The sequence below is a fragment of the Oryctolagus cuniculus genome, chromosome 8, assembly GCF_051225735.1.
Source record: "Oryctolagus cuniculus isolate XC-2025 breed Fujian yellow rabbit chromosome 8, ASM5122573v1, whole genome shotgun sequence".
NCBI lineage: Eukaryota > Metazoa > Chordata > Mammalia > Lagomorpha > Leporidae > Oryctolagus > Oryctolagus cuniculus.
This window is the reverse complement of record NC_142874.1, coordinates 28,769,641-28,783,859: the sequence shown is the minus strand read 5'-3', so window position 1 is coordinate 28,783,859 and position 14,219 is coordinate 28,769,641. Positions and strand designations below refer to the sequence as shown.

Here is a 14,219-nt window from a genome sequence, read left to right as displayed (position 1 = left end):
CATAAATGAAATCACTGTGTTTAGCTGAGTGTCTTATGTAAGATGTGTGGCATGACATTGTTATGATTGGGAATGCAATCCTTATGCAGGGTGACTTCATGGACTTCACGTTTTCCTGACTTAGAGTTTCTGGTGTCATTATTCATGCATATGTTCTGTGGACTCTGTGCTAACGTGGCAGCTACACCAGCAAGCCAGAGTGCAGGCAGTGGGCGTTGCTGATGCATGGCTCCTGTGGCCCAACCCCTGCCTCACTCCACTGCCTCTGTGCTGCAGCCACAGGGAGCTGCTTCCATGTTTTCAAGCAACCTCTCAGGGGCTTTGTACAAGCTGTTCCCTTTGTTTAGAAGGTTTTTCTCTAGGGTTCTCTACAACCTGATGGCACCTGATTTACAACAGAAAACCTTAGCCCCAGCCCAGAACCATTGTTCTTTGTGGAAACTCTTCCAGACCCTTCAGGCTAAATGAGGTTCTTCTAAATGTCCCCGGTCTTTGAAAAACCCTGTACTTCTTTTTGGCTTACCTCAGTTTATAATAAAGAATTTATGATGGTGCGAGTGTCTCTGTCTTCCTTAGATTGTAAGCTCCATGAGGGCAGGGGCTGTGTCTGTTTTATTAATAATGATTGTATCCATTGTGCCTAGCACAAAAAGGCACAAAATAAATATTTTTGAATAATGCAAAAAAAGAATAGACATTTTATAAGTACAACTTTAGGAATATAGTTATTCTTCCCATCATACTCGCCCTCCCACCCCTCCACTTCCTCTCTCTCCCATTCCCAGTGCCATTCACAATAAGATTCATTTTCAATTAACTTTGTACACAGAAGACCAACTCTATACTAAGTAAAGAGTTTAACAATTTGTGCATACACACACACACACACACACACACACTCACAAACTGAGAAAAGTTTTACATTTAACTCATAATACAACTCATTGAGGACAGAGGTCCTGCATCAAAGTTAGTGAACAGTGACGCCTGTTGTTAATTTAACAATTCACACTCTTGTGTATGACATCATTGATCACCTGAGGCTCTTGATATGAGATGCCTAGGCTATGGAAGCCTTTTGAATCCACATACTCTATCAGTATTTAGACAAGGCCATAAGTAAAATGAAAGGTGTCTCCTCCCTTCAGAGAAAAGTACATCCTTCTTTGATGGCCACTTCTTTCTACTGAGGTCTCACTCACAGAGATCCTTTATGTAGAACATTTTTTGCCACAATGTTTTGGCTTTCCATGCTGAAATTCTCGCATGCGCCTTTCAGCCAGACCAGGATGCCTTAAGGGCTGATTCTGAGGTCAGAGTGTTAACTTAAAGCGATTATCATTCTATGAGTTTGCTGTGTGGACTGCTTCCCATGTTGAAACATTCTCCTTTTTAATTCTATTATTACCAGACACTTGATTCTATTTATATGATTCCTTTAACACTCAATGCTACTATATGTTCACTTTAACACTTAATATGGTCACTTCAGCACTCAAGATGGCATTTTTACCATCCAGCTTAATGGGATTTAGGATCTCCCTGGCAAGTTGTTAAATTGTATCCTTAGAAGTAAGTCCATAGAAATGTATGCAGAACTATACAGCTTTATGGTTACAAACTTCCCCCTCCCTCCCTTATTCCCACTCTTATATTTTACTGAGATCTCTTTTCCATTGACTTTATATACACATATGATTAACTTTATGCTAAGTAAAGAGTTCAAAAAATAGTATGAAGGAAAAAAAAGTGTTCCTCGACAGTCAGGACAAGGGATATTCAAATCATTGGTTCTTGAAGTGTCAATTTCACTTCTACAAGTTTTTTTTTGTTTTTGTTTTTTTTTTTTTTTTTTGGTGCCCTATTATCACAGATCAGGGAGAACATATGGTATTTGTCCCTTCAGGACTGGCTTATTTCATGCAGCATGATGTTTTCCAGATTCCTCCATTTTGGATTTCATTTTTTTGACCACTGTGTAGTATTCCATATTGTACATATCCCATAATTTATCCAGTCTTTAGTTGACAGGCATTAAGTTGATTCTATGTTTTAGCTATTGTGAATTGAGCTACAATAAACATGGAGCAAGCAGATATCTCTTTTATTTATTGATTTCATTTCCTTTAGATAAATTCCCAGGAGTGGGAAGGCTGGGTCATACGGTAGGTCTATATTCAGGTTTCTGAGGTATCTCCATACTGTCTTCCATAGTGGCTTTGTCTCTAGGCTCTTCCTACAGCCTTATCACTGGTGATTTGAGCTGCTGCAGTCTGCTCTCACCTCAATCCCCAGTGCTGGTATGGAGGCTCTAGGCTGCTAGGGTCCCAGGTTGTGGGCACCCACTACCTCCATGTTGGTCTATTGTGTTCCTCTAATTTGTGTAGAGTTTCCCTGACATTTTCTCCCTAACTCTTCCTTTAGACTGTCTCCACTTTTTAAAACTATCTTCTCCTAGACTAGAGCAGTAAACTCCCTCCCTACTCCACCATCTTAATCCCCAATGAAAGATTTTAAAATGTCATAAAAATAATACAAAGGAGGTGATAAAGGTCAAAGAACATAAAGTAGCAGCTATATTGGAAGAAAGGGTCTAGAGATCTAATGTACAGCATGAAGATTTTAGTTAAGAATGTTATGTGCTGAGTTTTACTGAGTTTTAGTGCTCTTACCACGCATAACACATGCACACACATGCCTACTCCTCCCCCCAACACAGAGACACACAAAGGTAAATAAGTAACTGCAAGATAAAACCGTGATTATAGTTATTTATGTATGTGTGCATTAAAACATCATGTTGGTCACCTTAAATATGTACAACAAAATGTAAAATAGAAGTACATACTCTAAGTTAATCATGAATGTTATACTTAAAGTCCTTAAACTCTGGAAATAAGAGTTAAGTAAACTTTAGTGAAATAAAAAGCCAGTCACTTCTATTTACTTTCATAACAGTGTTGGTGCCTAAATGCAAATAATGTCATTACCAAGGCACCTTTTACAGAGAATGTGAATTTTAAGTAACAGGAAATATAAGATTGTTATACTATAAAAACTACATTGAAAATGTGTAACTTTTGGTCTATTGGGATTATACCATAAGACTTATCCAGTTGATGCTTCATCTTATGAAAACTAATGTTGGCTACTCTCCCAGACCATAAAACTACCATATTTATTTTGACCTTTAACCCACCCCCTCACTTCTTGAAAAACTTTGACAAATTGTGTGTTGGTGTGTGAGTTTATTGCCAAGCAGTATGCTGGAGTTTGTATGGGTTAAGGACATTTCAATATTCCAATGTTAGTGTTTCCCTTAAAAAATTAGGTTAAATACTTTCAAGTAGAATAGGCTTCTAGAAGAATTGTTGGTGGACTTCTTGTTAAGCAAATGGTGAAAAGTGGAGGAAGTATGGCTGTGAAACATAGCAAGTGGAATCATTGTAGGAAAAACTGAATGCCAAGCATACAAGCATTTGCAAATCAGGCAGTATTCTACTGTTTTTTAGATTTATTTACTTATTTATTTGATAGAGTTACACAGAGAAAAGGAGAGGCAGAGAGGTCTTCATCCGCTAGTTTGCTCCCCAGTTGGCCTCAATGGCCAGAGCTGTGCCGATCTGAAGCCAGGAGTCAGGAGCTTCTTCCGGATCACCCAAGCAGATGCAGGGGCCCAAGGACTTGTGCCATCTTCTACTGCTTTCCCAGGCTATAGCAGAGAGCTGGATAGGAAGTGCAGCAGCCGGGATTCGAACCGGCGCCCATATGGGATGCCGGCATTGCAGGCGGTGGCTTTAGCCGCTACGCCACAGCACCAGCCCAGTGTTCCACTTTTTAAAGGTTCAGGATACTGATGTCATGATTAGAGAATGTAGTTTATATGAAAGGTGAGGGCCATCAACCATTTGCATTACAGACCCAGGCCTCTTGGTTTTTTGTAATCAGCTCCCACTACAAGTTTGATACAACTGAAGGAAACAGGTAGAAAAAAAGTCAAGACTTGATATGGTGCCTTTCTGTCAAAGTTTCTTTTGTTTATTTTCATTGCATCAGAAGGGCATTATACTTGTAATATAAGCCTTATGAACACATCAGTCATCTTAACCAATGTATTAAAGTCATCGAAGTAGTTGTCTGGGTTACTAGGTTCCACTAACTCTGCTTCAGCAACAAATGCTAAATGCTTCCTGGGCTGTAAATTAAAACTATTTGTTGTTAATTAAGACCATCTGTAAGCTGAAAAGGACTTGGGGATGAAAGGAGTGGTAAGGTGAAAACTCGTGGTGTCTAGATACTGGAGTCATTGATCCCTGGAGTAAATTGTTTCGTGAATTTTTTATTTATTTATTTATTTTTTTTTTTGGCTAGGCATGTGTTTCCTAGGTTTGAATTAGCACATGACTTGTTTCCTCTGTGGGTCACCCATTAACTGACTAACAGGTGATTTAATGATGTATTTAGAAACCACCTAGAAAACAGGACCACACTCCCTGGTGTATATGTGACTTAACAGAACTTCTAGCAATAGATCTTGATTATTAAAACAAGGTTTCTAGCTGGCGCCACGGCTCACTAGGCTAATCCTCCACCTAGCAGCACCAGCACATCGGGTTCTAGTCCTCGTTGGGGCGCCAGATTCTGTCCTGGTTGCCCCTCTTCCAGGCCAGCTCTCTGCTGTGGCCAGGGAGTGCAGTGGAGGATGGCCCAAGTGCTTGGGCCCTGCACCCCATGGGAGACCAGGAGAAGCACCTGGCTCCTGCCATCGGATCAGCGCGGTGCGCCGGCCGCAGTGTGCCAGCCGAGGCAGCCATTGGATGGTGAACCAACGGCAAAAGGAAGACCTTTCTCTCTGACAGGCAGAGTGGACAGTGAGAGAGAGAAACACACACACACACACACACACACACACAAGGTTTCTATTATTTCAGAGGTGGGACAAAGAAGGTGAAAGTGAAATGATATGCCACTCCAGAAAGCACCAGATAGATGGCATTTTGGGAAACAAAGACAGCATTTAAGGTAGTAGGCAAGAAATGTTGGCAAAGTTAAAATAGTTTCACAATACAGCAAAAATGATTGGACTCCAATACACGTGACTCTAATACATACTACAGGTTTCTAGAGTACAAGAAGACACCTTAAAGATTGTATAACCCCATCTTTTAACTTTATAGTTAAAACTGGGGGCTGGTGCTGTGGTGTAGAAAATAAAGCCTCCACTTACAGTGCCGGCATCCCCTATGGTTGCAGTTTGAGTCCCGGCTGCTCCAGCTCCCTGCTTCTGTACCTGGGAAAGCAGCGGAGGATGGCCCGAGTTCTGGGGCCCCTGTACCCACATGGGAGACCTGGAAGAGACTCCTGGCTTTGGCCTAGCCCAGCTCTGGCCATTGTGGCCATTTGGGGAGATGGAAGATTCTGTCTCCCCGCCCCCATTCCTCTCTGTATTTCTGCCTTTCAAATAAATAAATAGATCTTAAAACAATTCATAAGTAAAATACTAAAAAATACCCAAACTGAAAACAAGCAAGCAAAAACACTGAGTTCTCAAAAGTTGTTCTTTTCTTTTGTCTGTGTATTCTTCTGTTGATAGGCTGGTAGGATGGATACTAAAATAATGAACAAGTAATTCAACAAATAGACATTATGTAGTATTCTGGAAGAAAGACTCTCCATTCAAATTAACAAATTAACTTTAGGGAAACCAAATAAGTACTCTCAAGGAATTATTTATTATACCCCACCTTGTTTCACAGAGAATTACACTTTAATATGGGATAAAAAGATGTGTACGTGATTGCAGTAACTCATTGAATTTAATGGAGCTGCCAAACTGCTGGACAAACGAGTGACATGTATTACCTCATTAAAATCTTCCAGCGACCTTCTAAGGTGCTGTTATTGTTGCTGTCCTTATCTTATAGCTTAGAAAACAGGTACCGAGAGGCTCAATCACTAGCTCAAGTGGCAACAGCAGAGTGTGAGCCCAGGCCTTTCTATGTGCATGGAATCTGTTGATAACTGTGACAACACTGTGTCCCATGCTATGCAAGACAAAATACTAATACACTGTAAGAAAGATGGATTTATATGGGGAATTCAAATGGAGAAGATCACTCAGGCCAGGGTAGAGGGCAGGCTTGAAAGTATGTCTACTGGAGATGGTAGCCTAGTGATGGGCTTTTGAAGAATGGTGGATTTTAGACAGATTTTTAATTAGATGTATATTCCTAAAGTTTAGAGAAGCCATGTTATTCTTTCAGCGATGATAGAATCGATTCAAGAAAAGTTGATTTAAAGATTGCCATCAAACCATTCCTTTATGAGTATATATTCTGTGCACTAGTATAGTGGAAATTTGCCAATCTTGGCTTGAAAATAACCCTTAGGGCACCTTTCTTGTTTGTTCATATAATTTTTATTTCTCTTTTTACTGCCCTGGTTGAAGAGTTATACCCTTGTAAATTTTGCATCTGAGAAGTTCCATCTGGGTGAACCCTAATCCAAACTACATTGAGCTCTGAAAGAGAACTTTACAGAATACCTCATGTATAAGATGTTCTATCCATCTCCCTTCATGGATAAATTGCTCTAGCTTTGTATTTCCTTACTTGTACCATTTATTTTAGCAGTCATATACCTCAGCACTTTTTGTAATGTGTACGTCACATTAGAAATGGTTTTATACAAGTATTTCTTTTCTGGTCACCTTTGAAAGACAGCTAAGTACTGCTACTAAGATGCTGACATAATATCTATCATTTTTATGAAATAGAGCATGTTGTAACTTTTGTCTCTTGTACATAAGTGATTCAGGTCACACCCAACGAGTGTAGTTGCTAGTTACAATTTTTCTTTATCAGAGTTTAAATTTACATATTTACAAACTATTTAGAATCCTTTATTTCTTTTTCAGTAATGTTTCTATACAAGTTAAAACTAAATTACTATTTTTCCCAGAAACTTTTCCTTCTAAACTATTTTTCTAGAGGAGCAAAAAGATTATTGCAGTCTCTTCTGGGTCTCCCACGTGGGTGCAGGGGCCCAAGGACTTGGGCCATCTTCCACTGCTTTCCCACACCATAGCAGAGAGCTGGATTGGAGGTGGAGCAGCCAGGACTCGAACCAGTGCCCATATGGGATGCTGGCACTACAGGCAGCGGCTTTACCCACTATGCCACACAGCGCTGGCCCCTACCCATTAAGGTTTTTTGTAATGCAGTAAGGTTTGAATGGAGTAGCTCCCAGAAATTGTGTGGGATTATGGATTGACCATTGAGAACAGGTTTGTATGGAATAGATCAATAAGAAATTGGAATATATTTGAAGCTAAGAAGTATACTATTGCAGTCAGTTAACCAAGTTGGGTACTTTGTCAAGTGCATTGCTATGTTTGGTGGAAGTATTAGCTGTGTTCAGCTAAGCATGAAATTATCAGTAGCTGGAAAAGAGTGACAGAGTTGTACCTATCAGTGGTATTAACTCAGATTCATTGTGTACTGTAACCCCTGGGGGCTTATAATTACCCACTACAAAACATTATAACATGATTAATGGAGCCTCATTTACTATATAGTAATGTCAGATGGCTCATTTATTAGTCATGCCTCACAATATCTTTGTGAAGTGGATCAATATTATTATAATCATTACTTTTCTCCTAGTAAGATCATTAAATTGCATCTTAAGATGATAAATCATACTATGAAAGGTCACACACATAGCTTATATTATAGTTGGGTTTTTGAATCAGTTTCCCCATGCTCATTCAATGAGATTCCTCAAGCAAATGGAATTAAATATTTTTACAATAGGAAAAGGGAAAAAACACAATACCATTTTTCAGTGCCTCCTTCCTGACATTCAAAAGGTAAGATAATAGCCGGCGCCGCGGCTCACTAGGCTAATCCTCCGCCTAGCGGCGCCGGCACACCGGGTTCTAGTCCCGGTCGGGGCGCCGGATTCTGTCCCGGTTGCCCCTCTTCCAGGCCAGCCCTCTGCTGTGGCCAGGGAGTGCAGTGGAGGATGGCCCAGGTGCTTGGGCCCTGCACCCCATGGGAGACCAGGAAAAGCACCTGGCTCCTGGCTCCTGCCACCGGATCAGCGCGGTGCGCCGGCCGCAGCGCGCTGGCCGCGGCGGCCATTGGAGGGTGAACCAACGGCAAAGGAAGACCTTTCTCTCTGTCTCTCTCTCTCTCACTGTCCACTCTGCCTGTCCAAAAAAAAAAAAAAAAAAAAAAAAAAAAAAAAAAAAAAAGGTAAGATAATTTTGTACTAGTTAAAACCAGAATGAAAATGGCAACTAAGGTACTATGGCAGGAAACCCAAGGATAATTAACTTGAAGGGACAAAGAAGAAGAAAGAGAACACAAATTCAATAACCTCAATATAAAATGGAAACTATAAGTACTTCATTTACTCACTAAATTATAAGAGTGATTATATTTTCATTAGGCAGCACATTCTTCTGTCCTGCTAAGTGAGTTGGAATGCTATACAAATGAATTAGCATTAAAGCTCTATGCCTCTCAAAGTAATAAAACCGACCCCAGATCATTGAATTCATAAGTAGCTGAGCCTTCTTTGGAAGGAAGAGAGAAGGAGAAATCTGTAAGTACCCCCAAAATGTTGTTGCTAACATTTGGTCTACTTCCAGCATTTCAGACGTCCGCTTTCTACTCTACTCTAGATAGCAATTATCACTTTTTAATGTGGCTTTGAGATTTTAGAATAGAATCCTTGTGAAGTGCATCAAACATTCTTGAACTGTTTTCAGAACATTCTTTTCATAGAGCCATGGAGCCAGCTGCTCCTCTGCCTTCATCAGTTAGTGTTTTGTCATTGATGCTTTTGAGAATGTGGGTGTGATGAAGGAGCATCTGAGACATTGATCCACTTGCAGCTATTTTAAGATGATTTTAGCAAAACTAGACACTGATTTATAATGCACTGTTCCTTTAGTCTAGCCCAAATCATATGATTTGTCACAGAGGTTACTGGATGTAACTGCAGAACAATTGAATGGATTTTTTTTTTTTTTTTTTTGGCTGCAGACTTCATTTTTATTGTGGCCCGAGGCCCTGGTTAAAAGGCCTGGGAGGGAGGGAGGGAGGGAGGGAGCCGGGGCTCTGCCTCCCGGCACAGCTCAGGTCAGCGGGCCGCAGCTGCAGTAGAGCTGGGATAAGGTCCTGCTCAGAACAGGCCCCAGGTTCCTCTGCAGACGCCTGCACTTGACGGTGCTGAGCAACATCTCCTGCTCCTCGGGGCTGCCGCAGGCATCATAGGCGGCCAAGAGGCTGGACGGGGTGCTGTATCGATCCACCAGCGCCGCTGCCTTCTCCCCACTCACTCCACGCACCTGCATCAGCTGCCGCGCAAAAACCTCTCGCAGGGACTGGGCCTTGTTCTTGATGGCTCCCGCGTTGAAGTCACTGAAGGTGAGGAGTGAGCACAGGGGGTTCGGGCTGGGCCTGGTCTCAGATCCCGGGTCCCCGGGGGGCTCCCAGGGGCGGCTGCGTAGGGTGTGGCCCTGATAGAGACTCTGCAGGCCCCGAGTCATGAGGGCCAGGTAGGCCGCCGACTCCTTGATATCCGCCGTGCGCTTCACGAAGAAGCCGTCGATGACCTGGGTGTTGGTGACGGCCTCAGCAGCGTGCTCTCTGGGAGGCTGAGGTTCTGGGCCGGGCCGTGCTCCTCCACCAGGTACACTCGGCGCCCCAGGCCGCAGCGCTTTAGCCGGAACTTCTGCTCCCGGAAGCGGCCGTCCACGATGCTGCTGCACAGGTCGTCCAGCCGCTTGCGCTCCACGATGTGGTCCAGCACCAGCTCCCCTGGCCTTGCTGGGTCCCTGGGCTGGGTCTCCTGGGCCACCCACACAAAGTCCCCGACGTGCAGCTTGCGCACCGTGTGGCTCACACGCAGCCGCTGGAGTTCTCGGAGTAGCTCGGGCCTGTGCCCCGCCCCCCTGGTCTCACCAACGTCCACACACAACAGCACCCTGTACTCCCCGGGCCCCAGCTCCAGCGCTGCCTGCTGGACACTCCCCGCGCTGGCGCCAAGCTCAGCCGGGGCCGCCCCTGGCACTGCCGACTCCTCCCCGGGAGGCTGCTCAGGCCCCACGCCCGCGTCCACCGAGCGCGGTCCTGATTCAGCCAGCTTCTGGGCCAGCTCCAGGCCCTCCGCGGTGAGCGAGTACCTGGCTGGCTGGTGCGCCCTGAGCACCAGGTTCTTGTGGAGCAGGGAGCGGAGCGCTGGCCAGGACCGCGAGCTCCCGGGAGTGACCCTGGCGGCCATCTGAGCGCACCGCTGCAGCAGCTCCTCCTTGGTCAGGAAGCCTCGCCCTCGGGGTTCAGGTGCTCCTGGTACAGCAGCAGCAGCACCGCCCGGGCCCCTGAGTGCCGAGCCGGCCAGTAGCCACCGGAGCCGCCGGCCTGGGGCTGCGCGGAGGCTGCCACGGGAGGGGCCTGGGCCTGGGCGGGCGGCCCTTCGCCGGGGGCACTCCTCGCTCCGGACGGTGAGCCCTGGCCATCGCCATCGCCATCGCCGCCGCCGCCGGACGCTCGGTGCTGGCGCAGCCGCTCCTCCAGCATCCTGCAGAGCCCGTCTCCGAAGTGCTGCAGGATCTTAGCTTCTTTCCCGCTGCGCAGGGGCAGTGGGTACCGCCGGAGGGAGCGCAGGGCCTTCTGAAACACGAAGCGCGTGCGGCGCCCCCTGCTGGCCGCCTCGTCGCGCCACTCGGTGAGCCAGCGCACGAAGAGCGGGTTCGGGCACTCGGGCAGCGGGCGCTTCCGGCCCAGGCGGACCGGCGCCGCCATGAGCCCCGGCGCCCGCGGGGCCGGGCCGCCGCCAGGTCTGTGGCTGGATTCGAACACCTGGCCGGGGTAGGGACTGAGGGCGGGAACCTCTGCAGTCACGTGGCCCAGCCCGACAGGCGCCTCCCGCCGCCCTCCCCGCCCCCGCGCGGCCCTCAGTGGCCAGAGCCCAGCGCAGCCGCGGCCACCTCTCGCCTCGGTGTCCCCGCCCGGCCGCGGTCGGCTTTTCTGGCGCCGGATTTTTTTCTTTTTTGTAGTAAAAGAGAATGCAGCCTTACATCAGGACATTATTATGGGGCTAAGACTCTTGGTATCTTTCTTGGGAGTTACACAAGTGCATTACAAGGCTGAAACATTATTAGGATAATTCAGTCTGAAAATCTATCTGTTGAAGACAAAGGCTTGTTTTTTTTTACTCTATACGTTCAAAAGGCAAATCAATATTTCAGCCAGAATTTACAGAAATGTTCCTTAGCATCAACATTTTCGGATTCAGTATCTAAAGTCATCCTGTAACTTTTATTGAATGATACTGTAATATTTAACTGCATCACTTATTTTTTCATCATGGCATGTTATAAAATCAGTTCATATAATGAATTTGGATTATATTGTGACAAAGACTTGGAGGGAAAAACTGTCAGCATAGATTATGATATGTCCTCACGTTTATGGTGTGGCTTTATTGATAAAGTATCGATGTTTTGTGCTTCTGATTTGAAGGTACATTTTTCTCTTATTAACTTACTCTGTAAATTGTATACAGAACTGGATGATTTGTGAAATTAACAGCAATCATAATCATAATCAGATTTTTTGGTGACATCTAGGCTAACCCAAGAAACTGAGATAATAACTTCAAAATTCTTTGACATTGCCCAGTGCCAAAGAATTATCGTGTGTTGAATATTATACATACTGTATATAGCTAAGTTCTACCTCAGATGCTGTTTATACTTTAACCGGTTTAGTTTCATAACACAAGCATTTTATGTAAGAATTTTATTTTCCTATTCTGCACATTAGGAAACAAGGTTAGAAAGTTTCTAATTTCCTAAGATCACACCTTTAGTAACTGGGAAGGCTTGGGTTTAAATCAGGTCTGTCTGATGTCCAAGGCCATGCTTTTCTGTTGTTCTGGGTTGCATCTTAACATTAAAGAAACATCTCTTTGAATACATAACATGAATAACTGCATTTATAAAATTCTATTTAGTGGCCGGCGCCGCGGCTCACTAGGCTAATCCTTCACCTTGTGGCGCCGGCACACCGGGTTCTAGTCCTGGTCGGGGCTCCGGATTCTGTCCTGGTTGCCCCTCTTCCAGGCCAGCTCTCTGCTGTGGCCAGGGAGTGCAGTGGAGGATGGCCCAAGTGCTTGGGCCCTGCACCCCATAGGAGACCAGGATAAGTACCTGGCTCCTGCCATCGGATCAGCGCGGTGCACTGGCCACAGCGTGCCAGCTGCGGCAGCCATTGGAGGGTGAACCAACGGCAAAAGGAAGACCTTTCTCTCTGTCCACTCTGCCTGTCAAAAAAAAAATTATATTTAGTGTGGATGATCAGGAAGGAATTCATAGTAGTCAAAAAATGATAAAGTAAGCATAGCTACAGTGTTCATCTTTTATCACATCCCTTACCTCATGTCATGTAAAAAGAACCCTGCCTTCCTGCAGTTGTCTTTCCTGGATTTCTCTCTGATATTTTGCCCTCTTTGATATATAATATCATACACTACCTACAAGAATGTGGTGTAGTTTGAGGTTAGTGTAAGCTGAGCTGAGGAGTCATGAAAATCATACATGTAAAATGGGGAATGTGAACTAAATAATAACTACATCTTAGAACTTCTACAATATAGAATTCTAAAATATATAGATTAGTTTGTCACAAAAAATGAGGCTCAAGTAGGGGTATTCAGCTCTAGGATACTAGAATGTATTCAGTGTGGAATAACAGTAGTTATGTGTCACAATTATATTGAGTAACTTTGGCCATGAATACTTTTACTTCAGTTTTTAGCAACAGTTTTGGATTTCTGTTTTGGGTAATAATATTTCTATACTACCTAACTCCATTTCTCCTCTGTGTCAGTGATTTAAGGAATCTATTTGAATGTTCTTTTTCCATTAATTTTTTTTAATAACTGCTTTTGAAGTAGGACCTTTGGATTGATATCCTGACCTTGGCATAAATTATCTGCTTTTTAACAATTTAAATAGGCTTCATATGACTCTTAACATATCTTTGATAAATTTTATATCATCTTCTGACACGCAAAGATACCCTAACTAAGGCAACACTAGGAGTATGACATGTCATGAGGTAGAAGAGAGAAAAATAACTGAAAATGTTATACACTATACTATTAATGGTACAGTCATATATTGTATTACATCATTGAAAAAGGACCTTAGAAAACACAGCCCTGTGTGTATGAAATCAGATAGGGATTTCACCTTGATGGTATGGCTTTAATGATCTTGATGCTGAAAGGACAGTTGATCTCTATGATTCAGTGATTCTGTATTTGCAACTTATCTACTGGCAACCTTTCATTCTAACCCTCAAGTGAGTATCATGGCATGGTCACAGTCATGTGTAGAGTGACAAAATTTGTGTTGGCCAATACTCCAATAAGTGATGCTCTGCCTTCTTGGTTCAACTCTATTAATGTAAACAAGTGTCTCTTTCCCAGTCTGTTCAGTGCCATTGCTCTTTAAAATGACCCCCAAACATAGTGCTGAAGTGCCGTCAACCCCTCCTTAGTGTGAGAAGGCAGAGATGTACCTTACCAGAGAAGTTACATGTGATAGATAAGCTTTGCATAGGCCTGAGTTAACTGCTGCTGGTGAGCTCAGTGTTCTTGAATCAGCAAAATATACTACTTAAGGTGTCTAAACAGAACTTGCATAATGCAAGGTTATCTATTAAATGATTGGTGAAAATACCACCCAAAGGCTTACAGGAATTTAACCCTGTATTTCATCTCAGAACAATAGTTCAGAACTTGCAAATTCATGTTTGTACCATCTTTTTATAAACCACACTTGTGCAGATAACAAGGCAAAATTGTGGTTAAAGTCACAACAAAATGCCTCAATCGGGAAGGCCTTTCAAATTTAGCTTTTTAGGAATCCAGTTTTCCTTAGGGAAGGCTAGGGAAACCTCTCCCAACCTTCAAGGTATTCTATATTTTTTCCAGATGTCTCTACTGGAATTTTTCCTGAGGTATTAAAATGTCTGTTGTGTGTTTTCATTCATTCTCACTTCCCAATTTAATACTACCTTAGACCTATACTGTAAATTAATTTTACAACAATGATCATTGTAGTCAGTCTTGCACTTGGGCTTTTAAGGAGACAGTTTGTTTAAAGAATGATGCATGTTACCCCAAGGCTGTTCATAAAT

At 43.7% G+C, this 14,219-nt stretch overlaps 2 protein-coding genes across 2 annotated transcripts in view; one reads left to right on the top strand and one right to left on the bottom strand.

The window, feature by feature from the left end:
* Positions 1–14,219, top strand: part of LOC149124946 (protein transport protein Sec24B-like) — a 153,622-nt gene that overhangs the window by 78,210 nt on the left and 61,193 nt on the right. The window lies entirely within an intron of this gene.
* Positions 9,033–11,057, bottom strand: LOC127485705 (structure-specific endonuclease subunit MUS81). The gene is given in 3 exon segments (XM_070047266.2): positions 9,033–9,645; positions 9,648–10,334; positions 10,337–11,057. Coding segments are annotated over 3 exon segments (1,665 nt in total). The 5' UTR covers positions 10,815–11,057; the 3' UTR covers positions 9,033–9,145.